We start from the raw sequence: 26,750 nt of genomic DNA, 5'->3' as shown, positions 1-26,750 counted from the left end.
TGGCAAGCTGTTACAATTGGAGTGCCACAGGGATCAGTATTGTGACCTCAACTATTTGTAGTCTACATCAATGATTTGGATGATGGGACAAAATCTATGGTAGCTAAATTTGCCTATAACATCAAGATAGGTAGGAAAGTAAGTTGTCACATGACAGTATATAAAGGGATATAGATAGATTAAGTGAGTGGGCAAAGATTTGGCAAATGGAGTATAATGTAGGGAAATGTGAACTTGTCCACTTTGGCAGGAAGCATTGAAAAGCAGAATAAATAAAGAGAGATTGCAGAACTCGGTGGTACCGAGGGATCTGGTTGTCCTGGTACATGAATCACAATAAGTTAGTATGCTGGTACAGCAAGTGATTAGGAAGGCAAATGGAATGTTGGTGTTTATTGCAAGGGGAGTGAAATATAAAAGTAGGAAAGTTTTAATGCAGCTGTACAGTTCCACATCTGGAATACTGTGTACAGTTTTGGTCTCCTTATTTGAAAAAATATATATAATTGCATTAGAGGAAGTTCAGAGAAGGCTTACTCAACTCATTCCTGGGATGAAGGGCTTAGGTTATGAGGAAAGGTTGAACAGGTTGGGCCTTTACCCACTGGAGTTTAGAAGAATGAGAGGTGACCTTATTGAAACACATAAGATCCTGAGGGAACTTGATAGGGTGGATACCTCCCCCTCTTGTGGGCGATACTAGAATTAGGAGACACAGTTTAAAAATAAGAAGTCTCCCTTTTAAAATGGAGACGAGGAGAAATTTTTTCTCTCAGAGGATTGCTAGTATGTGGAATTCTCTTCCCCAGAAAGCAGTAGAGGCTGGGTCATTGAATTTATTCAAAACTGAATTAGATAGATTTTTTGATCCAGAAGAGAATCAAGGGCTATAGAGGATGGGTGGGGGGCGGTGGGGGGCGGGAGGGGGTGGCGAGTGGGTGGAAGTACAGGAAAGTGGAATTGAGGCCATAACCAGATCAGCCTTGATCTTATTGAATGGTGGAACAGGTTTGAAGGGCCGAATAGCCTACTCCTACTTCCAATTCCTACGTTCCTATGAATTATTTCTTCCGGCTGCTGATGCAATTTTACAGGTGTTTGGAGTTTGGTTACATTTGTCTTGAGTTTCAATAGTCTACAGGGAGTGCTCTGGCTGGTGCCAAAGTCCTTTTTGGTGGTTTAAAGGCCTTCGTTCAAAGAAATTCCTTCCAGACATGAGTGACATAGTAGATTTACCTCTAGCCATGACTGGGAGAATGAGGAAAGGTCATACAGAGTTGGACAAGCTGCTAAAAGAAGAGAGGAGGAGGGAGGGAAGAGGACTCTCTGCAGAGGGCCTAGGAAGCAACTCTCTCACCTGAACTTCAGCAAGAACTAATGCATGGGATGTCTTTGATTTACTAAGGAGGTTTTGAATGAAATTTGTCAACTGTTGTAACTCTTTCGAGTACAAACACGTTTCCATCTGTTCCTATTCAGATGAAGTTACATTGTTTCATAGTTTGCCATTGTGAGATTTGAACTCTTGATCTTGGGGTTACAAACCCAGTACCATAACCACTTGGCTATTTAGGCCAAGCCCAAGATGTAACTCTTTCGAGTACAAACATGTTTTTTTTCCATCTGTTTTTCAGATGAAGTTACATTGTTTCATAGTTTGCCATTGTGAGATTTGAACTCTTGATACTCTTTTTTGAGTAAACCTGTTTCCATCTGTTTCAGATGAAGTTACATTGTTTCATAGTTTGCCATTGTGAGATTTGAACTCTTGATCTTGGGGTTACAAACCCAGTACCATAACCACTTGGCTATTTAGGCCAAGCCTTGTCAACTGTTATAGCCACAGCAGTAACCTCAAAGCAGAACAAGGACCATATTGCCTGCAGCTGTCAAGGTGAACATGACTCCAAACATTTATGTATCTGACTCTTTTTAGACTGAAGTTATAAGCAGAGAGACAGCTTCATCTCATTCTATCTTGCCAGAGGCAAGGTGTGAGCATAAGAGTCTGTTCAAAATGCAAGCTTCCCCATTGCAGAGGGTGCCATTAACCTCATGCACATTGCCTTACTTGTGCCTCATGTGAACTACTTCATTCCTCCGTTCTCCTGAGCTAAAGGGGATCCCACTGCCTCAATGTACTGGTCTGTGATCATAGGCAGGTGAATGTCCTTTATCTTGGCGGTAGTCATTATTATTTCATTCTGCAGCACTTCGCTATGCCAGCTGCATTCAATCTAGCACAGAAAATCAAAGGCTGTCTACTGGGCATCAAAAATTATCCACTCATGACATGGCTCATTACTCCAGCGCAGAACCTACCCACAAGTGCACAGTAGACTTGTAATGAGAGCCATGCAATCACAAGGAACATCATCGACTTCCTCTAACCATCGTTCCTCTGCCTGGACTGCTCTAGAGGAGCCCTGCACTACGCCACCGAGTGGGTATCAATATTTGTGCTAACATATTGCATGCGACGCACCTGGTCATTATGAGGGAATAGCCCTTGCTACCACCTGTCAAGTGAAAGCTGAGAAACAGGAGGAAGGAGGAAATGGAAGACAATGATGAATGCTGCCATCCTGCGATTGGACAGCAGGTTTGTACTGCACAGTTCCACTGCCACTCTTCTAGGACTTGGCCTTAGCAATCCTAGTAATCAGCTGGAGAACAGGTTGGTGGATTGCTGTGAGAACCTGAAAACCCAACCTGAAATCCAGAGTCATAATGGTGGCAGCTTGAGGTTGTATGGTAGCAATCTGAGATCCACTACAGCACTCAGACCTTTGCTGTTTGTACTGCAATGGAAGCTAGGGTATTGACCATCAGTCCCTTCAGCCTAGTGGGTTGCACAGGTGGGCTGATAGAGGTGACTGTCCATTCCATGTTGGAAAGGATGATATCCAAGCTCTGTGCAAAGCCCAGTGCCAAGTTGGTGCTGAGCTCCTCAAAGCTCCTTGATATTGAGGGCAGGCTTGTTGGCCGCTTTTCCAGTGGACCATGTATACACCCAGCAATCTCCTTCTCTAGGGTGCTCCATCAAAGTCCTCATCTGAGCTTTCTGTAGCGGTACACGTGTGTGAATTTGACCTCCTGTGAGCTGGTTCCTGCACTATCCTTTCCCTCTTCCCTGGCTCCTGTGCATTTCTGCCCAATGTCTTACATTGTGCAGATTCCTCCTCTATCTCAGCCTATAAAATATCTGTGTTGTCAATATCTGAGCTGGTGGTTGCTGTGTAAGATCACCTGACAGTCCCTCTTGTCTTGTCCCTCTTCCTATGCTGCCTGGGCAGGTTCCAGTTCTTGGGCATCTGGAATGAAAAGGGGACAATAGTTAGGGTTTATGAGGGGTCAGGAGAAAGTAAAACATGCATGCTTAGAACATCAGCAGCTTCTATGTCAGAAGAGATTGAGGGATGAAAGAGAAGTGGGGTTAGAGATGGAAGCTTAGATATGTGGACTTGCTCATCATTAATGCCTTCAGCACTGCCATTGGTCTTTGCCTCAGGGATGCTCCTTCTCATGATGGCTAGCACTGTATCCTCCATGGCTGATAAACTGTGCTAAGTATGCATGGGTGAGGTAAAGCATATGAATGTTAGGGTTGAGTCCTGATTGATAAAAATTGTTGGTAGGTGAGTGAGGAGGCTTGAATTGAGCAGTGGCTGATGCTATTGGTGTAGTTGGTAGGTAATGCCATTTGAAAGTGAAGTCAACTTATGTGAAATCATTAACTTCTTTCTGCACTGCTTCTGTGTTCGACCAGCAATACTCGTGATATTGTCCTTCACCACTATTTGTTCCCACTGCCTCCTGAGTGTGTGTCTGGAGGGCCCCCTGCCCCACTGTGGATTGCCCCTATTTCCACCCCTATTCCAGAAAGGCCTCCAATGCATTGCGTGAAAACCATGGGGCTTGAGCTTTTGCATGCTGAGCCATTGTTCAAAGTATCACAGCACAGATTCAGTTTTGAATAAAACTTAAAACATTTGTTGCAGTTTCAATGCATCAACTCTTCAAAAGGTGCAGGCTACTTCTAAGCAATGCTAGACACTCACTATATCAAACCCCGTGCTAGTGTAGCGAATGAACAGTGCAAGAGCAAGGGCATTTACTCGTGCAGACAGCATCAAATTTACCATACTACCTGAAATATTTGAAAGTTTGTTGATCCAATTAGTAAGGGAGACCTGGATATCTCTTCAGAAGTGTCATCATTCATGAAGTAAGCTATTTCTGACAATGGTTAAATGAACATGGCATTTAACAACCTCATACAGACTAACTATCCTCATGACTCTTAATGATGATGCATTGCTAAATTCTGAAAATCCGACTGAGGAAACGAATAATTTTGAAGACCCTGTTGACCCAGATGTTGTTGTTGAACAGGAAAAACAAGATCGTATACCATGATCCCTGTGCCCATTTTCAGGCCTTAACCAAGTTCTACCCGATTAATTTTGTGTGAAAGCTTTCATTTACATAATACATATTCATTAATCTCCGCCTTTATATTACATTCTATTATTTTTTTGACTTTGAAAAACTGATTATTGACAACATCCAGCAGTTGATTGTGTTTGGATCATAGGTAGAGATATACAGGGAATGATGAATTTGATTATTGCTGAGCCAAAAGAGAGGAATAGGTCTCTTAACAAGTGGACATGTGCTGCACCACTTTGGAATTGCTAAATGCTCAAATAATTTCACAATGAATTTGGCACAAAACAACAGGTGACAAATGTTTGTTATTTTACTGAAATGGGATATAGGATTTGGTATGTCACGAAAGGCACCTTTGTCCTTAAGCATTCCGAAATGCAACCTTCACACCAGTCAGCAATTATACCACATTACTGGACCAAAGTACTTCTATTTTATTACACTATAACTGTACCACAGAAATGTTGAATGTGTAAGTAGAACATTGCATATGAAACTGTTAACTGCTTGTTGATCCTACTTGTGAGGGAGACCTGGATACCTCTTCAGTAACTTCATCATTCACATGCTATGTCATTTCCAACACCAGTTAAATGAACATGACGTTCAACAACCTCATATGGAGAATAATTGAATGATGCAGGACTAAATTCTGAAACCTTTCCTCAGAAACAGATAATGAAGAAGACCCTGATGATCCAGATCTTGAGGATGACGAGGAAGACCAAAATGCAACAGACACAAGCTGGCTACTTGATTATTCTGAGGAAGAAGGTTTTTACAAAGTTTTTGATAGCTTTTTTCTGAATGTAGAATGGATTTATTACTTTAAAGTTTGATTGCTGTTATTTTGCAATATAAAAATATAAATGTAAGTAATGAAGCAGTACTCTGTCCTGGGGTAGTTTATAAAGTTAAAAAATCTGACCCACCAGTAGGGATTTCTCCAGGGTTTCTCCTGCTTTTCTGAAAGTTCCATAAAGCCTGTTTACAAATGTAAATGGGGTTTTCCCCAGACCACCAATGATGTGGGAGCAACTCCAAGGAATTTCAAGGAAATAGTCACTTAAGTAAACCATGTAAGAAGTCTGAGATTAAATGACTAGGAGGAGTTATTAGACCTCATTTTAACCATTTCCCAAGCACAAAACTGGGACAAAAAAAAACAATTTTTGAGTTTATGGCCAGGAGCGCCTGAAATATGCCTGATACAATATTGGCTTGGATGATTTTAAGCCTTCTTGATGGCCATCTTCAAAAGGGTTTTGGCCCTTACATATGACAATGAGGGACCTAATGCTTGTTTTATGCACATCTCTCAGAGATTGATCAGAAGCTGTCTTCTTGGTCCCTTTTGTGGCCGAACATTGGAGAACATCAACACAATTTTTTTTTTAAATCTTACCTCAGTGTGAAGACATAAGGAGCAGGAAGGCTGCTCCGGCTCCACAGGATGCTATGAGCTGTTGCTGCACCACAGTCTCCCCACCTTCCCCTGGTCACCTCCCCCACTTCCTAGGATCTACGTCTTGGAGTTGTGGGTAGAACAACTCACTCAAATTGGTCCAGAGGAACCTGCAGAGCAGCGTCATGGGACCCACTTGCATCTCACTGGGATTTAGTTAGATGAAGCTCAACTTCAAATGAGCCTCAGGCTCTTGTGCCTGGTGTGCACTGTAAGTACATCGACCGTTTCACAATGACAATGAGCCTAAGCATGTTATGCCCCCAGATTCACTCTTATCAATGGCATGTACCATCTAACTCCAGTGCAAACTGATGTCAGATGCCACTCAGGGAACCAGTCGCACATCCCTTTGACTTGTTTTGTATGGAGTATAACTCCAATAGGATGTGGAGCTGGGTTTAAAAGCTTCTCAATTGGACTACCAGGACATTTCCTAAGCTTAAGAGGGATTATATTTATATAGTCCTGTTGGTGCTCTCGGAGCATTTCAACTTTGCTGAAGAAGAATGACACTCTGCATGCAAGTATGGAACTCACAGCAAAACATAGCCAACTACTTTCGGCAGCTAACAGCTGTGAGCCAGAGCACTGTTTTATTATCATGGTGGCAGAGACCCATGAAATATCTAGTATCATTACTGTAAAAGCATTTCTTTAATTCTCCATCCCCCATGCCATTCCATTCTTTCCATGTCATCCTTCTCATGCCATATCTATCCCATTTCCTCCATTTCTCTCATATCAACCCCACCACATCCCCCATCCCACCCATTCTTCAAATGCCATCCCAATCCCCCATCCCACACCTCTCAGGCCTAACCATGCCCTTCCACCCCCAGCTGGGGCCCTCTGGACCAATTTGAGTGAGCTGTTCCACCAGCAACTCCGAGAGGTAGATCCTAGAAAGTGGGGGAGGTGACCAGGAGGGGAAGGTGGTGCAGCAACAGCTCATAGCATCCTGTGGAGCCAGAGCAGTCTTCCTGCTCCTTATGGCTTCACACTGAGCTAAGATTTTTTTTAAAATATGTTGATGTTCCCCAATGGTCCCTTTAAAGGAACCAAAAAGACAGCTTCTGATCAATATCTGGGAGATGTTCATAAAACAAGCATTAGGTCCTTCATTTCCATATGCAAGGCCCAAAACCCTTTTGAAGATACCCATCAAGAAGGCTCAATATCACCTAAGCCACTATTGTATCGGGTGTATTTCAGGCGGTCAAGAGCCATAGACTCCAAACTTGGATATTTTGTCCCTAAACAAAAACGGAATTACCTGGAAAAACTCAGCAGGTCTGGCAGCATCGGTGGAGAAGAAAAGAGTCGACGTTTCAAGTCCTCATGACCCTTCGACAGAACTTGAGTTCGAGTCCAAGAAAGAGTTGAAATATAAGCTGGTTTAAGGTGTGTGTTGCGGGGTGGGGGGGGGGGGGGGGGGTGCGGAGAGAGAGAGAGAGAGAAGTGGAGGGGGTTGGTGTGGTTGTAGGGACAAACAAGCAGTCATAGAAGCAGATCATCAAAAGATGTCACCAACAATAGAACAAAAGAACACATAGGTGTTAAAGTTGGTGATATTATCTAAACGAATGTGCTAATTAAGAATGGATGCTAGGGCACTCAAGGTATAGCTCTAGTGGGGGTGGGGAGAGCATAAAAGATTTAAAAATATTTAAAAATAATGGAAATAGGTGGGAAAAGAAAAATCTATATAATTTATTGGAAAAAAACAAAAGGAAGGGGGAAACAGAAAGGAGGTGGGGATGGGGGAGGGAGCTCAAGACCTAAAGTTGTTGAATTCAATATTCAGTCCAGAAGGCTGTAAAGTGCCTAGTCGGCACATTTTGTCCCTGTTTATCTCATGTTCCATACCTCACATGCATTCCTCACCCTCAATGCTGACCCCCCTCCCATGCGGTCCTCCTTCCCAAGCTGCCCCCTCCCATACTGCACTCCCCCATGTTGACCCCCCTCCCATGGTCCACTATCCCAGGCTGCTCCCTCCCATGCTTCCCCTTCCCATAATGTCTCCCCCCATTTATTGCCCCCATCATGCTTTCCCCCATCTCCCATGCCATCTCCCACCCCCCAATATGATATGGTCCCCCATTTCAAGCAAAACAGAAACTATTTAATTCTTCTTCCATCTATCAGGAATATCAATAGATAATTACAATAATAACTTGGAGAGATTTGTTCCCATCAGCCTATGTCTTGCTTAACATTTTGAAGTATTATGTGCCCAATGGTTGTCTTTGGAATGCTAGTTATTAACTCAAGTACTGCAAGCTCCACAATTAAAATGATTGAAAGAAATAAAATTACTTTTTAAATATTTTTTCCAGATCCTTGTTCAACAAATCCTTGTGAAAATGACGGTACATGTGAAGTGAAAGGCAGAAATTTCAAATGTCATTGTCATCCTCTTTATACAGGAAAGACATGTCAAATAGGTAATAATTTTTCTAAATATTGTTTTTCATAATTAATTTATTACTGATTTATTATGCATGGCTTGTAATACTGTTAAAAAGAGAAGCTTTAATGACCACAGTTGCTAAGTTTAAACAATGAGTTAATCAAAAACAAGGAGCAAAACAATTGGAAAGAAATCCATCATTTTATTCAGCCCGTACTGTTGCACCTTCCTCCATTTTTTATTGTTACTGGTTCAGGCATCATTCAATAATGCATCCTTCCTGCAGTATACCTCAAATCCCACTGGGTAACGTGCATCCTTCATGAATTCTTCCTTGTTTCTTTTTTCCTGGAATACAAAGTCACTGAGGACTTTAACATGCTGAATATTAAACTTAGAAGATATTTGAATACATCTGAGTCAACAACCGCAATTTTCAGGCACTTTTGGCATTGGGCATCATGGCGGGTTGAGAGGGTGGATGGGCAATATGGCGAGAGAAACCAATTTGAGATCTTCTACACCACCCATCAATGGTGGGCCATGTTTTCCACTACTGTACACTGGGAATGTCATTTTAATACATATGCATCTAATTATAAGCCCTACGTGCCAGAATCATCCTCCTACCCTGTATCATCTGGATATGTTGCTATGATTGCATGCTGGCATGTTTCACAACAGTTCATAAGCAACGTACACCTGGCAATCTGAACTTCAAGGGGAACGCTGAGGTGAGTGCACACAGCCTTGCGCAGCACTCAGCAGCATCGCTGGTGGGACATCAAGGAAGAGGCGCCGCACATTCGGCAGGTGGAGTGGCAGAGGCAAGTCGCTTTTTCCCAGCTGGCTTTCAGTGCAGTGTCAGGGCAAGGCCCCCAGTGCAGGTTAAGCCAGGGGGTTGGGGGGAAAGGCAGCACATACTGAAGGAAGTACACAAGCACATGCTGGGGTGGGGGTGGAGTGGAGGTAGGGGGTGCATGGGGGTGAGGGAATAGGCCGCTGTTATGACCACAGCCGGTGTTAATTGCTGTGCAAACCAAATCCCAGAGGGAATATTGGCTTATGGGCCACAACCATTTTTTTTGTATTCTAATAACAAGAAGACGATGTACCAATCTCAGCAGTAAGAGGTCCAGAAACCCTTTAACTTGTAATTTTTAAAACCCCAGAAGTTTTATTAACAATAAAAAATTAAGCACACAAGATTACAGTTACATAATTAAGGTTAGTCTTACAAAACATTCCCCAAAACTCTTGACTTGGTCAAACCCACAGATAAACCATTTCCAGGCAACAATCCCTTATAGATATTTAAATGTAGAATGCAGTAATATCATACAAGGAAAACTGCTGTAACTTCAATAAAGGTGTACCACATGACCTGTACCCTCTTTCACTTTGCTAAGGAATCCACTTCAGAATAAAACTGCTTGCTGCAGTCCAAGACTTCTCAACAGCGCAAACAGCTCCAGCCATCTCCAACTTAACAGCTATCCATCTCAATAGCTCAATAGCTAATAAACAGCTATCCACAGTAACTCGAATATACCTTTTGCCCCTTTCACCTCAGTCCCATCATTCTCACACCCCTTTGAAAGTCAAACCATTCCAAATATAAGATCTTTCATGTTTTCATCTTGTCTTTGCTTTTGTGTCAATAAAAATATAATATCCCCACTACTATTTACCTATGGACTTCTGCAAGATGCAAACATTTTGCCTGTTATCTCTGACTCTCCTTCGAATTCACTAAGCTCTCAACTTATCTAAAATGCAAGTGTTAGATCTAACCTACTTACTGTACCTCAAATTAACACCTTTAACCTTTTCATATTTTCAAACCTCCAGATATTCTGTCTCCTATCAAACTCCTGCCCAGCTTAATTAAGTCACATACAAGCACACACACACACACACTCAGCCTTCTTTACACAATAATCCCCCACAATATTTAAAAAAAAAGTCCATTCTCACACCACATGCTTGGAAAAGCTTGTCAAAAGTGAGCATTCGTCTACAGCTGTGTCCATCCAGCTGCAGCCCCATTGACATGTTTGGAGTCGGGCCTCTGAAGCTTGTCTGCCCACACAAGCAATGCAAAAGCATGAAAGTGTCACCAAGTGCACCAGAACGTTTCACCCCTCGGGCACAGACTGCAAATTAATGCGCATTTTAGGGGGCAGCAGAACAATTGGCTAACTGGGCAAGTTGTAGAATTCCCTTGCGAAAGGTGGACATGGCACAGTCACTGGTAGAGGCACTTACAGCCCCTTGCAAGGTCTTTATTAAAGTTTGGACCAGTCTGCCCCATGGCTCAAGCTAACAGCATAGCCTTGCAGCCTGGGTTAGGAGAATACCTACGACCGATCTGATAGCACTGCATGCAGTCCTGCGGCCGAAGCTCCTCCAATTGGTCAAGTCGAGTGGCGCAGAGGTGGGTGGGGTTTCAGACAGCCAATCAGTGCACTACACTTTGGCCATCCAGGTAGTGGTCAGCACTCTTCTGCATGCATGAAGAGACCTTCAGGCTTAACCAAGAGAGGTTTTTAGGGCACATATGCTAACCCAGGTGTCTCTTTCTTTGATTCTGCAGGAGGAGAACATCAGGATTGTGGAACCTGGTGATTTAGTGATATGCCTCATGGCTTACCTGGAGCAGAGAAGAAGAAGAGTGCAGCAAAGACACTTGGCTCAGCAAAGGGAGGAGCACCTCCCTCAAGATGAAGGTGTGGCAGAGCCTGCTGCTCACGCAGCTGAAGATCCACAGCGAACGGTCGCTTGTAGGCACCTTGCTAGACCCAGGGACTACAGACAGCGCTTGTCATGCCTGCAGAGGACTGAGAACCAGTGTCACCAAAGACTACACATGTCTAGGGAACTGATCGGTCACATATGCCACTTGCTGCAGGATTTGGTGCCATGCGGATGTGGAGGGCATCCGCTGCCAGAGGCCATGAAAGTGACCGTGGTGCTCAATTTTACACCAGTGGCTGCTTCTGGGGATCCACAGGTGATCTATGTGGGATTTTGCAAGCCTCCATGCACAGGTGTATCCAGGAGGTCATGGACGCCATCTTCGCAAAGGCACAGAACATTGTGCATTTCACCTGGTGTCAGGAAAGCCAGGAAGCAAGAGCATTGGGATTTGCACAGATCCCAGGTTTTCCATTGGTGCAGGATGCCATTGACTGCACTCATGTGGCGCTCAGATCTCCGTGGCAACAAGCAGTCAACGCAAAGACTTCCACTCGCTGAATGCTCAGCTGTTGTGCAACCACCACAAACCCATCCTACAGGTCTGCGCACGATTCCCAGGAAGTGTCCATCACTCCTACATCCTTAGCAGGTCTCAGCTCCCTCAAATCTTCCAAGGTCTAGAGAGGTTACAGGGTTGGCTCTCCACAGAGGAAATGCCTGTTGATGCCCTCAGTGGCCTCAGACTACAACAGAGTGACTCATGCCACGACCCAAACTTTGGCGGAGCAAACTATAGGCATTTTGAAAATGAGGTTTTGCTGCCTCAACAGGTCCAATGGAGCACTGCAAAACTGTCCACCGAAGGTGTTGCGCATCATCATAGCTTGCTGCACGCTACACAACCTGGCACTGCAACAAGGGGAGGACCTGGCTGAGGAGGAGATGGAAGAGCTGCACATCGAAGGGGATGATGATGATGAGGTCCTTGAATGTGAGAATGCTGGCAATGAGGCCATCGTACTGGCCAGACGAGGCAGGCACGCTCAGAGGCGTTCATAACTGCAAGATTCGTGGAGGATGATGACGGGATGCAGTGAAGACAGTCCTGACATCATCATATTGCATCTGTCAATGTTTGACTCTTGTGTTGCTGATGGCAGCGCACATACCCTCAGTGCTCAGGCTCATGTCATGGAGACACAGTGGAGACCCCAATAGTCACTAGATTCCAGGAAGATGATGACAACATGGTGAGGACTTGCCATAGATCTTCACATAGCCTTTGTGAATGTCTGACTCCTGTCTGGCCGAGGGCAGCTAGCCTGCATTCTGTAATCAGAGTCACATCACGGAGATGCAGCTGTGAAAATTAAACCGCACTTGATCCTTTGTCAGCCTTCAGCACCTGACCCCTTCAGGAGCACAGTGTCACCGGTCACAGATCCTGAGGAGATGGGGGCCAGCCCCACCTTAAAGGTGCTGAGAGCACATAGAGAGAATGGCAGAACTCTGTGACACCTGCCCACGACATTCTGGTAGCAATGACCAGCACCATCGAGGTGCCGGCTTCACTAATGTGTCCAGGGAGTGTGTGGCTGGGCCATCACTTTGGTCTGAAGGTTACACACTGCACAGGGAAGAGGCCCTGAACTTGCCTTTGTCTTGTGCAGGAACCAAGATTTCGCATCTGAGTGACACGTCATAACAAGGAGCCTCAGGCAAGGAGACATTCCTGGGAGTTTATTTACAATAGTGAACATTATGTAGAAGTGGTTAACATCTGTGCCCAAGCTGTGCAACTACATCTTCATAACTTTCCTAACCCTGCTGTTATGTCTTGGTATTCCCCCGACATCCACAGTGGATGTGGAGGTAGCCTGCTGATTGCTACACCCTGTCTGTGGTGACTTTGGCGGGTGTTCTCTGGAGGGTGGAGACCTAGAGGGCCCCAGCCTGTTTTCGGGGTCAGTGTGCCGCACTGGCACCCTCCTCGGCCTGTGGAGCTGGAGCTGCTGAGGTCACAGGAAGAGGGGTTTCATATGATCCAGACTCTCCCGGAGTCACTTGGGTGGATGGCCTCAGGGTGTGGAGCTGCTGATCCTCCTCCCAAGGGTGCCTGAGCTGACCCCTTGAGGCGGAGGGGAAGCTGACGTGAGATCGAGCTGCCCTGCACCTCTCTTACATTGGCACTGTTGGAGGCCATTTATTGCGTCAGTGATGGAGTTCAGCGCGCTCGCACAGCGCAGCGCAGGAATGATGTCTTGGACCAAGGTTTCCATGGTGACTGCCATCCTACCAGTGTTCACCTCAATGCCAGCGCAATCACCTCAGACTGAAGGCAGATGGACTCCTCCGTTGCGCCTTGCAATCTGAGGAGTGCAGCAGACTTCCCTTCCTGAAGTTCCCGAGCTTTGCAACTCCAGCAAATGAGGTATGACTGAGTCCCTATGCTTGTCACCTGACTCAGACTCAGCAAATTTCTGGCCTCCAGCAGTCCACCAAGTGCCAGGAGCCTGAGAAGTCCCTGCTGCCTGCTGTGGATCAGACAGTACGACGTGCTCACCAGATTGTGACCCTGAGCTATCCTAAAGCTTGGTCCCACTAAGGAGTGTGTCTCGTCGCTAGTGGAGGGTGTGGGCGTGTGTTGTGATGGGACTTCAATGAGGGTGTGATCAGATTCTTCTTCCGAGGTGTCTTCAGGGCTTGAGTCGAGGAGCTGGCTTGTGGATCCCTCGGCTGTTTCCCAGATGTGCCTGCGAAAGCAAGGAGAGATAATTAATGCATGGCAGGGGACTGCAGAACAGGGGAACTGACTCACAGCATGATTGCCTGATGGATGTTGCGCTGCTGGATCCTCACTTGGTTTAACACCGCCGACCTCACCATCAGCACAGGAATGGTCCAGATTGTCGCCGGCCAGCTGGATAACTCTGTTTCAAAGTCCGTGACAACCTTGATGTTAGACATTCCTCCACCAGCCTGTGACCTTTCCTTTTTGTTGTGTGCCAGCTTGTCCTGCATGAACACAGATGGAGAGAGTGTAAGCAGGATGCCTGCCTGGCCAAGTGAGAAGGATGCCTGGCATGTGTGGGGGCTGAGTGGTACCATGGATGGGATGAGGACAAGGTCCACAGGGCATATGAAGGTGTGTGAGAGAGAGTGAATAGTGATGGCCTTTGAAATAGCAGTAAGTGAGGTCTCTGTGGATGTGTGATGAGTTTGTGAGTGTGTGAGCTGAGAGTGATGAGAAGAGTGACTTCCCCTGGCGGAACAGAGGAGATCATTCATCCTCTTTCGACACTGGGCAGCCGTCCTCTTTTGCAGGGCGTTGCCGCTGCCACCGCCTCCCATACAGGATTGGTGACCTTGCTTGCTGGCCTTCGCCCAGAGCAGGGGTAGAGGACTTCACTGTGGGCCTCCACTGCATCTAGTAGGTGCCCGAGGGAGATGTCACTAAATTTGGAGGCAGCATGTTTTCTCCCTTTGGTAGCCATGACTTTGCAGCAGCTTCCGATCCCTTAGACAGAACTAGCTCTGTGTAGGGGCACAATTTAAATATGGCACCCGGATTAGTGACGGCTTGAGGTGACGGTGGAGCAGATGAATCAGAGGCTGCACCACCAGTGATCTGGTGTGTTTCCCTGGAATACATTATTAATGAGGCAGAGTGAGTCAGCAATGGGATGATTCTGCATGAAAAGTTGTCATTGTGGCTGGCCTGCAAAAGTAATTTTTTCCCACGCGCTACCACACTTTGTGCAAATCTGGGGCAATTCCACACAATAGTTTTTAGGTCGCAATCAAATTATGCATGTGCTGTGAACATGTACAAATGCAAAAAAAACTCTCCCTCACGTTATTGTAATAACAGGACTTATAAAAGTATTATAAACTGAATGGTGCCATTTTTAAAAGTGGTTCTGTTTCTGCACAAATCTTTGAGAGTGGCAGGACAGGTTAACAAAGCATTTAATGAAGTTTATAAATAGAAACACAGCATAAAAACGAATAAGTCATGCAAAACATATATAAAACAACAGTTTGTCCACAGCTGGACTATGCCCAATTCTGGGCACCAAACATGTTGTCTTTGGAGTGGGTAAAGAAGAGATCTTCTAGAATGGCTCCAGGGATGGGGTTTCCTGTGGACAAGCTGGGAACGTTCTTCTTAGAGCAGAAAAGGTTAGAGAGGGCATTTGATAGAGGTGTTTGAAATAATGACAAGTAGAGCAAATAAAGAGAAACTGTCCTCAATGGCTGAAGGGTCGAGAACCAGAGAGCATAGATTTAAAGTGATTGGCAAAGAACTACAGGCAACAGGAAAAACATTTTCATGCAACACATGGTCAGGATTTGGAGTGCATTATCTGATAGAGTGATGGATTCCATACAAACTTTCAAACCTGTATGGATAAACACTTTAAGAAGAAAAATATTGCAGAGGTATGGGGAATGAAATGGTGAGTGGGATTAACTGGATTGCTCCTGGAAAGAGCTGGAGCAGAATTGATTGGATAAATGGCACTTCTGTGTTTATACTTTGTGAAACTGAGGCTATTTCTTCTTCACTTTACCAACTTTAGTAAAAACATAGACAAGAGTAAAAAAGAAAAATAGTGTTGTAGACATTTGGCACAGATCTGAAAATTCCTATGCCTCCAAGAATGGTTTAATAAATATTTGCAAAGAGTCTGTCTTTTTGTTTGTTAAGGCCTTAAAATGTCATTGTGACCAGGTATGAGGATACCATTCCGAAGAGATACAATGAAATTAATAATTACTTTGCCCAGGTCACTCAACAGTTTAAGTGAAGGAAGATTTTGGGCGGAATTACCCCAGATTTACACTAAGTGTGGTAACAGGAGGGAAAAATGACATTTTACCCATCGATCACAATGGCGGCTTCTCACACCATATCATCCCAATCCCATTGCATTAACTATGCATTCCTGGGAAAGACACCATTTCGATGGTTGGTGGGTTCTCGATGGCCCTGAAAGGGAAGCAGACTACAGCCACCCAGTTAATGCATCCCTAAAGTGCCTAATGGATGCAGTGGAGGCCCACTGTAATGACTTCTACGCCCTTTCTGGCCGCAGAAGGGACAGCAACATCACTAATTCAGCATGGGAGGCAGTGGCAGTGGTGGTCAGCGCCAATGCCCTACAAAAGATGACAGCCATCCAGTGCCACAACAGGATGAATGGCCTCATCCATTCCGCCAGGGTAAGCCACTCTTATCATCACTCTTCTCATCACTCTCAACTCATAAACTCACAAATCTATCACACATCCTCAGAGTTCTCACACCTAAAGGGACAACACTACTAACTCTCACACACAGCCTCACATCTCTATCAGGCTCATGTCCTCTGGAGCTCGCATCCCCATCCCATCCATGGCTCCGCTCACCACACAAACATTCCATGCAGTGCCATATGGCCTCTCACATTCTCTCCATCTGTTTTCATGCAGGAGAAGCTGGCTCACAACAGGAGAGATGGGTCCCAGATATGGGGTGGGTTGGCCCACATCAGGTCCCTCACTCACTTTGAGGAGTGTGCCATCATGCTGAATGGTGAGGACGTGGACTGTACCTGTGGTGATAGTGAAGTCGGCATTGAACACCCACCAGATGATCCTGAACCACATCATGCCTCTTTCGACGCAAATGTGAGTGCTCTCCCTCCTGCTTTTGACTCTGCTGCCATGTACTAATTATCTCTACTTTGGTTCACAGGGAGCTCTGCCCAGCGACCGACACCCTCAGCCAGCCAGTCCCTCTGCTCCATCCACATCCTCACCTCCAGCCAAGAGGACTCCTCCTCCTTTGAAGAGTTGGAAATAAGCAGCCCGGAAGACCCGTCACAGCACTTACCCACACCATCCACCAGCTCAGAGATGCACACCTCAGTGGGACCTAGATCAGGCTCGGATTCACAATCTGATGATCACTCCACTGACATGTGTCTGCAACAGGAGGAGGCAGGTTCAGCCAGGCTTCCCAGCAGTCCTCCATCTGTGAAGTCCAAGTCAGATGATGAGCCTCTGGATTTGGCTCTGGAGAGTCAGCAGAAGGCATGGGAACATCACACAGCTGTTGACAGCCCTCAAAAGAGTGGCACATGAGTCGGAGAAGTGCGTCCATCTGCTCTCTGATGAAGTGGTGCCCACATGTGCACGTATGGAGGTCGCCATAAGAAGGATGGCCGACACAATGGAGACCCTGGTTCAGCAGAATGCTGAGATGTGTGCAGACTTGCACTCTATCGTGGTAGCCATGGGTGAGTTCCTGCAATAGTTACACTAGAGGAAAATGGGGAACCTTGATGTTCCCCCAGGTGCTCCTTTCCCCCAAGGAGTCAGGTCAGGGCCCTCAGGCACCTGAAGGGAAGAGAGCGGCAGCTGGACACACCTGGGTCATCCACTCAGGAATCTCAAAGGCTACCTGCTCCCTCTGAGTCTGCTTTGCCTGTGAACCTCTCAACCTCATCCTCTGTCACCGCAGAGCTGGCCCACAGGAGGACAGTCAAAGCAAGCCAAGGCCCTCAAGGCCTTGGATCCTCTCAGGACCCATGCCGAAGGCATCAGAGGCAACAAGGCCAATCATTGCACAGGCTGTCTCCACACTGCTATGGATGTCAGGGCAACATCCAGAAGTCTAAGGTGTTCAAAAGTTAAGAAATTCTGATCGCACTTGGTTGAATGGGTAAACACATTTTTTCATTTTACAATCTGGAAATATATTCACGTTCACTGAATAATGTGTAATGGTGTCTTTTAGCTGCATTGACAGGCTTCGCAAGCCCTCCCACTGCATTTCCACCACTAGCAGTTCAGCTGCACACAGCCGGCCCACGAGTGATTCTGGAGGGAGAAGTGTGTGTGTGGCACGGCCTTTGGGAGCCTCGTGCAAGCACTCTCCCACGCATTCCTCCATCACACTCATCTCACTGTCCTGAGCATTTTCAATGCTGCCTGCTGGAGTTCACTTTCAGTTGTCCGTCTGAGCTGACCTGCATCTCCACCCACCCATTGATCGCACTCCCATGCAGCATCTGATCTCCCCCACCACAACTCTCATTTCACTTTCGATTTAGCCAGCATGGTGGGAATACAGTTTTTCTTTCATTTCCCCTTCCTTTCCCCTCCCCCAGTCACCCATTTCCTTTCCCCCATCATTGTTGACCTCCCTCGGATCACCTTCCACCTCCTCTCTGTGACCTACCAGCCACACTTTTCCTTCCGGGATGTCCAGGTGAACATGCACATTCCCTTCCTTCCTGAAAATCCCACCCCTATCAACGTTAACCTCCCCCGACCTCCTCCTTCCTACCCAGAAGGTTTGTGTCTGCCTCCGAGTTCCCACCAACCACCCGCGCCATCCCTTTTACTGCTACCGTCGCATCCAACCCTCCCACCCTTCAGGCTCACTTTGCCCTCAGTCATTCTCACCATTCCCTCATACCACACCCACCCTCAGTTCGCTCCCAGGAGGCAGTCATGCATTCATCAGACCCTTCCCTTGCATGTTCACCTGGACATCTCCCCTGCCAAACTCCTTCCCTCCTTGGAACTCCTTCTGTCCTTGGAACTCCTCCCTTCCCCGGACCCCGCACCTTAGTCATTCCCCCTTCCTGACTCTTTCAGACACCCTTACTTCTTCCTCCATCCTTACTCCTTCCCTTCTCCACAATCCTTCCTCCCCTGGACTCCTTCTCTGCACTCCTCCCTCCCACCACCGAACTCCTTCCTTTATACCTTCCACCCCCATTGCACCTACTTCTCCAGTTGCCATCTTCTCCCTGTTACCTCCTCCTCCTCTCTTTGTCCCTCCCCATCCCAACCTCACTCCCAACACCTCTTCCTCTCCCAGTCAACCCTAGACATTCCTCTCCACCCCCTCGACCATCATCTATCATGAGCAGACCCTCAACAGTGACTTTCCAACTTCCATGAGCTGTTTCGCAGCAGAACCACATCCATGAGAATCCTCCCAGCATGCCATGGACCTTTCTTCAGGATCCTGTTTCTTTCGGGCTCCAACATCTTCTGTTCCTCGGATGTCTACGATGTGAACAAGCCTGGTGGTAAGCCCTGACCCCTGCACGTCACAGTTGTCAAGACATGTTCTACACCGGTGTGTTTTACCGCTGAGATGGGCAGACAACCCAAGTAGGGATGATTCCGGCGGGTTGGTCTTATAATGATATGCAGATGTATTACAATGAGGTTCCTGACATCCAACGGCAGGAAACGCGGCCCATCTTTGACAGGCTGAGCGGGTGATTGTAAACTGGTTTCACGACGTTGTGAAGCTGATTTTTGGCCTTCTTGCCATATTGCCCGCTCACACCGATGAACACACCCAACGTCGGTGGGCACGGAAAATTCTCCCCTTCGATATATCATCATGAAGAAAGAATTGCAGAGAAGTGTCCTGCTAAAATGCATAGATGTAGAGGCTATTGCTGGGAATATCACTATGGAACAGCAAGAGGAGGGAGTATCCAATGAGTACAGAAGGCACAGGAGACACTTAACTTACACAGGCACTACCCATGGTCAATTGTGAATTTATACTCTCAGAAAGTCAGCATCCTGCACATGGCAGAAAAGCAATGCATGACAAGTTACAAAATCTGTCAACATTTGTGAATGAGGTGCCATGCCCACTCCACAAAGGCCAATGAGGACCATCAAGCTGCAGCCTTGTACTTTTAGTGACAATGAAGATCATCAGTCCACTTAACTTTTGTGTACAAGAATTTCCAGGTATTCACATGAAACTTTACAGCTTTCAGGCACTTTACCTTTTGAACAGATACTTAGTTTTAAACTGTGTCCCCTTATTCTAGGTTGACAAAAATAAAGAATGATTCTACCCCATGGCAGTTTTTATCTACACTTTATGCATAATAGTATCGCAAAAATACAAAGGAAAAAATGCATCTGATTTAAAATATAATCTTATTTTTTAATGTGTGCTGAGAAGGTGAGTGATGCTGACAGAACCACATCTAATACCTTAAAATATCCCAAATATCTGCATATTAATTGCAAAATATATATTGTAGAGTGAATTAGGATTAACTTCTTAACTGCAAATCCCATTTTCCAGAAATGGCCAATTTTAAAACTGCGAGGCGTATGATTTGTTAGTAAGCCACAAATTTTAATGAAAATTGAGCAGTTCTCATACTTTAGAATTCAGAGAACAATATGCTTCCTGAAACACCTTAACACATATTGAAGAAATGATATTGCTTTTTGTTGTGTAACAGCAGTGTTTGTGACTCTCCGTTTCTTGACTTTCTTTTGCAGTTTTGTCACAAAAACATGGGCTGCAGTACTTCAAACTTTGTTTCACAAGTTTGTTTTTCGTGTCAAATGGGGCAATGTTCAAGGTTATTTTATCTCTTTAGTTTACTTTGCCAGGCCTCCAGTAACTCATTCCTAACTTGTCACAGAATCACAGAATTTTAACGGCACAGAAGGAGGCCATTCGGCCCATCGTGTCTGCACCGGCTCTCCAAATGAACATTGTAACCTAGTGCCATTACCTTGCCTTTTCCCCATACCCCTGCACATTGTTCCTATTCAACTAATCAGCCAAGGCCCTCTTGGATGCCTCAATTGAACCTGCCTCCACCACACTTCCAGGCAGTGCATTTCCAGACCCAAACTGCTCGTTGTGTGAAAAAGCTTTTCTCACGTCACATTTGCTTCTTTTGCAAATCACTTTAAATCCGTGTCCTCTCCATTTTGATCCTTTGATGAGTGGGAACAGCTTCTCCCTATCTACTCTGTCCAGCCCCCTCATGATTTTGAACATCTCTATCAAATCTCTTCTTAGCTTTCTTCACTCCAAGGAGAACAGTCCCAACCTCTCCAATCTATCCTCATAGCTGAAGTTTCTCATCCCTGGAATCATTCTTATAAACCTCTTCTGAACTATCTCCAATGTGTTCACATCCTTCCTATAATGTGGCGCCCAGAACTATGAATTCAAATTTCATCATCTGCCGTGGTGGGATTCAAACCTGGGTCCCCAGGGTATTACCTTGGGTCTCTGGATTACTAGTGATAGAAAATTCTATCAATGTTTCTTGTAAAGCTGGATTGGCTATGCCATAAATTTAGAAACCAGCATAAACCATATGGACAGCAACATCTGTGCCATACAAGTACCAAGTAATGACAATTTCCAACAAGACACAGCATAACCACCTCCCCATAACATTCAGTGCCATCATCATCACCTCACCATCAATATCTTGGAGGTTTGGGGGATTGGGCAGGTGGAGTGGGTTGGGTGGTAGTGGTGGTGGGGTGGTGGGGGGGGGGGGGGTGGCGGCGGGGTGGTGATGGGGCATCTCCGGTGACAGAAATTGAACTGAACATAAAGGTTATCAGAGGTTGGCTATAATTTGCCTCTAGACTCCTCAGATCTTCTCAACCATCTTCAAGGCAAAATCTCAATATGTGATAGAATACTCTCCACTGGCCTGGATGAGCACAGCCCCAACTCAAAAAGTTCAACACCCTCCAGTACAAAACAGTCTGCTTGAAGGCACCCATCCACCAGTTAAGCATTCATTCCCCTCAGGCACTATCTATAGAAGCGCTGCAGCAACTCAGCAAGGCCTTGCCGGAGCATCCCATAAACCTGTGATGTCCACCACCCAGAGGGGAAAGGAAAGCAGGTTCATGGGAGCACTACCATCTATAAGTTTCACTCAAAGCCATGTATTGGATATGTATTATCATTCTCCATTGTTGCTGTTGTGTGTTATTAAAGCTTCAAGAGACTAAATTTGACCTCCCCAGATTTCATTTGACCTCCTGAACTCAAACAACAATTCTTTTAATGTCTTGCGCAGGTACCACCACAGTTGATAGGATATTTTAGAGTACTAGATGTGGTTTTGTTAGCATCACTCAGCTTCTCAGCATACATAAAAAATAAGATTATATTTTAAATTAGATGCATTTCTTCCTTTGCTTTGTTGCTTTACCATTATGCACAAAGCGTAAGATAAAAACTGCAATAGGGTAAAGTCATTCTTTATTTTTGTCAACCTGTACCAGAAGCTAGAACAAGGGGACACAGTTTAAAAATAAGCATTCCCCCAATTAATGCAGAGATGAGAAGAACTATTTTCTCTCAGAGGGTCATGAATCTTTGGAACTCTTTTTCCCAAAGAGTGGTGGAAGAAGGATCGATGAATATTTTTAAGGCAGACGTAGATAGATTAATTCTGCCATGATCTTATTAAAGGGTGGAGCAGGCTCGAGGGGCTGACTGGCTACTCCTGCTCCTAATTTGTATGTATGTTTGTAGCAGCAAGTAATCACAGGTCAAGACCATAGTGACCACCAGCCCCAACCCCTACTCCACCAGCACAAAAATTTTCAACCCCAACCTCAGAAAGGCACTGCTTACAACACTAGTATAAGCTTTTCCGGTTTCTGTCTATCCTTGCAGTCTGTCCAGGTGAGATCCTCGATTATGTTGTTCCATGCTGCATATTCACCAGCTTGGATTAGATTCTGTCTCACTTATTTGGCAAAAGGGCAATGTGGCCGCTGGAAGCTCTAAGGTAGTTAAATCTGTGCTTTTTTATATTTGATTTACCATTGTCTATCTCTTCTCCTGTTCCAACCTGTCAATCATTACAGCATTGAATATGTTTTGGAAGATTAGTGGCAGAATGTTTTTAAAATAATAACAGATTACATACTCCACATTTTCAATTCTCCTTGTAGACAGCATGATCTGAGTGTCACAGAATATTCTTTCTGAAGGAAAATAATATGCTGTTCCAAATTATATTTTGAAGAATTTTCTGCATATTGTTTTATGATTGAGTAATGTTGAGTGGGAGGAAGCCAGTTAGTTTACTTGGCTAGTGTGTAGTTCAGAATAATGCAGCATGGGTTCAATTCCCATTCCGGCTGAGGTAGAGTTGTGACCTCCTCACCCTGTCCCTGACAGTGAAAGGCAATGGCAAACCACCACTGACAAACACTGCCAAGAGAAAAAGCTCAGGATGGATCATCAGCAGACAATAAGCCAACGACCTGCCTTTGGGCACAGCACTCATGGAATGGAATATTAAGTAATAATATGACCAACAGTTGTTTGATCACAAAGTAATGCCAATATTTGAAAACATCAGGGGTTGGATCTTCGTGTGGGCACAGGAAAACCTGACCTGTGACTTCTGCACATTCTGGAATGATCACCCAACTTATGTATGACTTGCCTGGGGTTTTTGTCTTTTCACTCAAGGGTCAGATTAGCTGTGCATTTTGCAAGCCACAGTGGAGTGCATGAGGAGTATGTGTGCAGATACGGCCAATTAAGAGGCCTGCCAGTCTTCTCCAACACCCCAGCTCCTAATGTCATATAAAAGCCTCCTAAGCCCACCCTCCATGCCACCCTATGCCATCTACGCCCATTCATGCCCCATACAACCCCCATGCCACCACATGCCCCACAGGTCCTATGCCACCCTATGCCCTTCAGATGCCCCATTCTGATCAGGAAGGCCTACCTAGGTGCGCCGGCACTTTGATCCAGCTGTGAAAAAAAGAATTAAATGAGAAACATTCCTACTGCATCCACAGTCTCTCACCCCCTGCAGGCTTCCTATGCCCAATCCATGTCAACCCATGCCAGTTCATGCCACCATCCATCCCCCATGGCCTTTCATAGCCTTCATGCCACCATATGCCCCTCCACCCACCACCATGGCCCTTCATAGCCCCTATGCCAACTTAGTGTCAACTCATGTCAACCCATGCTGCCATCCCCCATGCCAACTCACCCAATATCTACTATGGGCAGACCTCAGGGCCCATGCTGATATTAAATTAAGTTCTTGGGCTGAATTTTACGTCCTGCGGATGGGCACGTGCCCCACCCAATTGGACATAAAATCGCACAAGAAGATGTCGGCAGTGTCCCGACATCACCGGGCATTCACGCGATATTTCACTCGGTGGGCGCGCACAAAAGCCAGAAGCGCACAAACCAACAATTAAGAGGGCAATTAAGCCATTAACAATGCAATTGTCTCCGATTTTTCATGGCCCGTCCAACCTTACAGTTGCTGGACGAGCCAATTGGTCAGGCGGGCTTTGCATTTTTCATCAAATCTCATCCAAGGGCAGGATGACATTTACATTATGAAATAAATAAATAATAAATAAATACCTGTGGGCACCATTTTTTTCAGTTATATTTTCAGGTAATTGACTGTGATGCAAGGACATTTTTTTTTCAGCTTTTAAAACCTTTATTTGATGATTTTTCAGGTCTGCAGCTCCCGGAGGCAGCTGTCTGCCTTCAGAGAGCTTACCCGCGCCCACGGTGACGTCAGCATCCACCCTCTTCCTCCCCCCATCCCGGCAACGCTGAGCATTTCAGGGCGCGCTTCATGCTCGCTAGCCATTAATTGGCCAGCCAGCATGAAAACGTGGTCGGGGGGCCAATCGCAGTGAGCAGTCCATTTCCCGACTGCTCCCGGCCCCGCTGATCGGGAACGCCCGCCAAAGGTAAAATTCAGGCCCTTGTGTCTATTGATGACTTTATTATTTTAAAAAAACATTTTCATTGATAAAAACTCATTCAGTATATTTAACTTGCTTTAATTTCTTACAAAATCTGGTGCTGTTTTTAAGTCTCATTTCAAAGATTTTGGCCATGATTTTCCACTCCCATTTGGGTCATGGTGGGACAGAGCGGAAAATCTCGCGAGATTGCAAAAATTGGGTTTTACGTTGCCATAAAACCGCTTTACGATCGTCCTCTTCTGCTGTCAATGGCAGGTTGTATTTCCCACTACTGAACGTCAGGAAAGTAATTTCCACAGATTTTCATGTAATTATAACCCATGCTCACCGGTATCATCCCCCACGCCGGATCATGAGGCCATGTCAGCGTGCAATCACATCGATGTGTTTCACAACGGGTACAGAAGCGACGTACACCTGGCGACCTGCACTTCGCTCCTCAATTCGAGGACTGTTCGCCTACCTTGTTTGGAGCAATGTTCGTGGTGTTCAGTGCCAGGCTGTGCTGGCAGCACCACATCAGTTTTAGGCGGGGGGGGGGCGAACACAAAAGTCTCAACCCATCAGATCAGTGGTAAGGTGGGGGTGCCTTTTCAATGGCTACGGGGTGAGGGCTTGCTTGACGAAGGATGGGAATCCCAGGGTGTGTGTGAGGGGTCCATGTTTAACAGTACAAGTGGCCTCACAATGTTGAGGGCTGTGGTGGACACGGTGCATTGGCACCTCAAATTCAGAATGTCCATGGGCTAGCTAACGGATATGCACATAAGAACAATGGAATCAAGGGATATAGGGGGAGAATGAGACGTCTATGAGGGAGGGTAATCCTAATGTTCACTTCTTCAGAGACGAAAAGGGGACAGTTTCCATACTCGCACAGGGAGGGTCCAAACTGGTCTTGCAATGAGAGCTCACCACCACTATCATCTTCCTACCTGCCACGATTGTGCAGATAAAACGTAGAATGAGAACAAACCCTGCTACTGGCGGCTCTAATGGGTCGGTAGGGAGGGGGGTGGGAGGGTGTCGATCAAAGGACCACCCAACTACACTGTGCATTCCCACATGAGCACGCAGGCATAGTGAGGAGATTTAGTGGTCTCTCAATGACATTGCAGGGAATCATCAAAGTGAAGCAATGATGTGCATTCATGTGACACTAATCATGCAAAGTGGCAGTAAAAAACACCTGGGTTTAACCCCTCGCTTGCGGCATGGTACTTCCTCAGAGTGATGATGAAATTAAGTGCAATTGGGCACCTAGATAAGCTGTTGAAGCATGTTGCAGTAGTGGGGCTGAATGTTCCCAGAAGGCAAGCCTCAGGCTGCCTTCAACATTCTGCACAGCCTGTTTAAAAATGAGTGCTCATGTACACTCCAGACACTGCAGTATCACAGTGCTGCTATGAGGATGCCAGCGCCTGGGCTGAAAGCAGCACATCCAGGAGCCCGGCCAAAGTAATCTCATAGCAATTGCTCAGGATTAGGGGGAGGCGGAGCACCTTGGTACGCCCCCTGCATTTTAGATAGTTTCCGAGGCAATAGTTGGCGACATGGGAAACAGGGCCAAGAGTCCCCAGTCGCTCATAAGTCATTGACAGAAAGATTAGTATTGCAGACAAGTCCTGACTCTTGTCTGTTTCTCATTGATGCTGCAGAGAGGAGGCCACCAGGAAGATGGAGCTTGGATTCATTGCTGCCTGTATAATCGCAGACAGGAATGAGAAAAGAAGGAGAAGATTGTGATGGAGCAGGCTGGCTCACCAAAGGAAGGAGCAAATTCCTCAAGACCAAGGCCCAGCAGGGCCCCGTCTGGATGTAGAGGATATGGAGAGCAGAAACGTTGTGCATTGGTGCCTTGCTAGACCCAGGTGTACAGCTGTCACCTGTCTTATCTGCTATGATTGAGAACCAGCGTTGCCTGAACATACATCCAGGGATCTGGTATTTGCCACATTTTCCACAACTTGGCGCCACATGGACTCGGAGGACATCCTTTGCTGTGGCTGTGAAAGTAACAGCCGCACTCAATTTCTATGCCACTGGCTCCTTCCATGGCTCGAATGAGGACCTCTGTGGGATCTCTCAGGCATCCACACACAGATGCATACATAAAGTTACTGATGCCCTTTTCGC

The 26,750-nt window shown here is 45.9% G+C and overlaps 1 protein-coding gene across 1 annotated transcript in view; it reads left to right on the top strand.

Moving 5' to 3' along the window:
• The window catches only part of LOC121289658 (hyaluronan-binding protein 2-like), a 71,631-nt gene that overhangs the window by 5,131 nt on the left and 39,750 nt on the right, over positions 1-26,750 (top strand). The window contains exons 4-5 of the mRNA XM_041209283.1: positions 5,122-5,226; positions 8,260-8,367. Coding sequence (XP_041065217.1) covers positions 5,122-5,226; positions 8,260-8,367 — 213 coding nt within the window. The remainder of the gene's footprint in view (positions 1-5,121; positions 5,227-8,259; positions 8,368-26,750) is intronic.

Source organism: Carcharodon carcharias, chromosome 17 (assembly GCF_017639515.1).
Source record: "Carcharodon carcharias isolate sCarCar2 chromosome 17, sCarCar2.pri, whole genome shotgun sequence".
Classification (NCBI taxonomy): domain Eukaryota; kingdom Metazoa; phylum Chordata; class Chondrichthyes; order Lamniformes; family Lamnidae; genus Carcharodon; species Carcharodon carcharias.
Note: the sequence above shows the minus strand (reverse complement) of the source record. Positions and strands in the feature narration are given on the sequence as shown.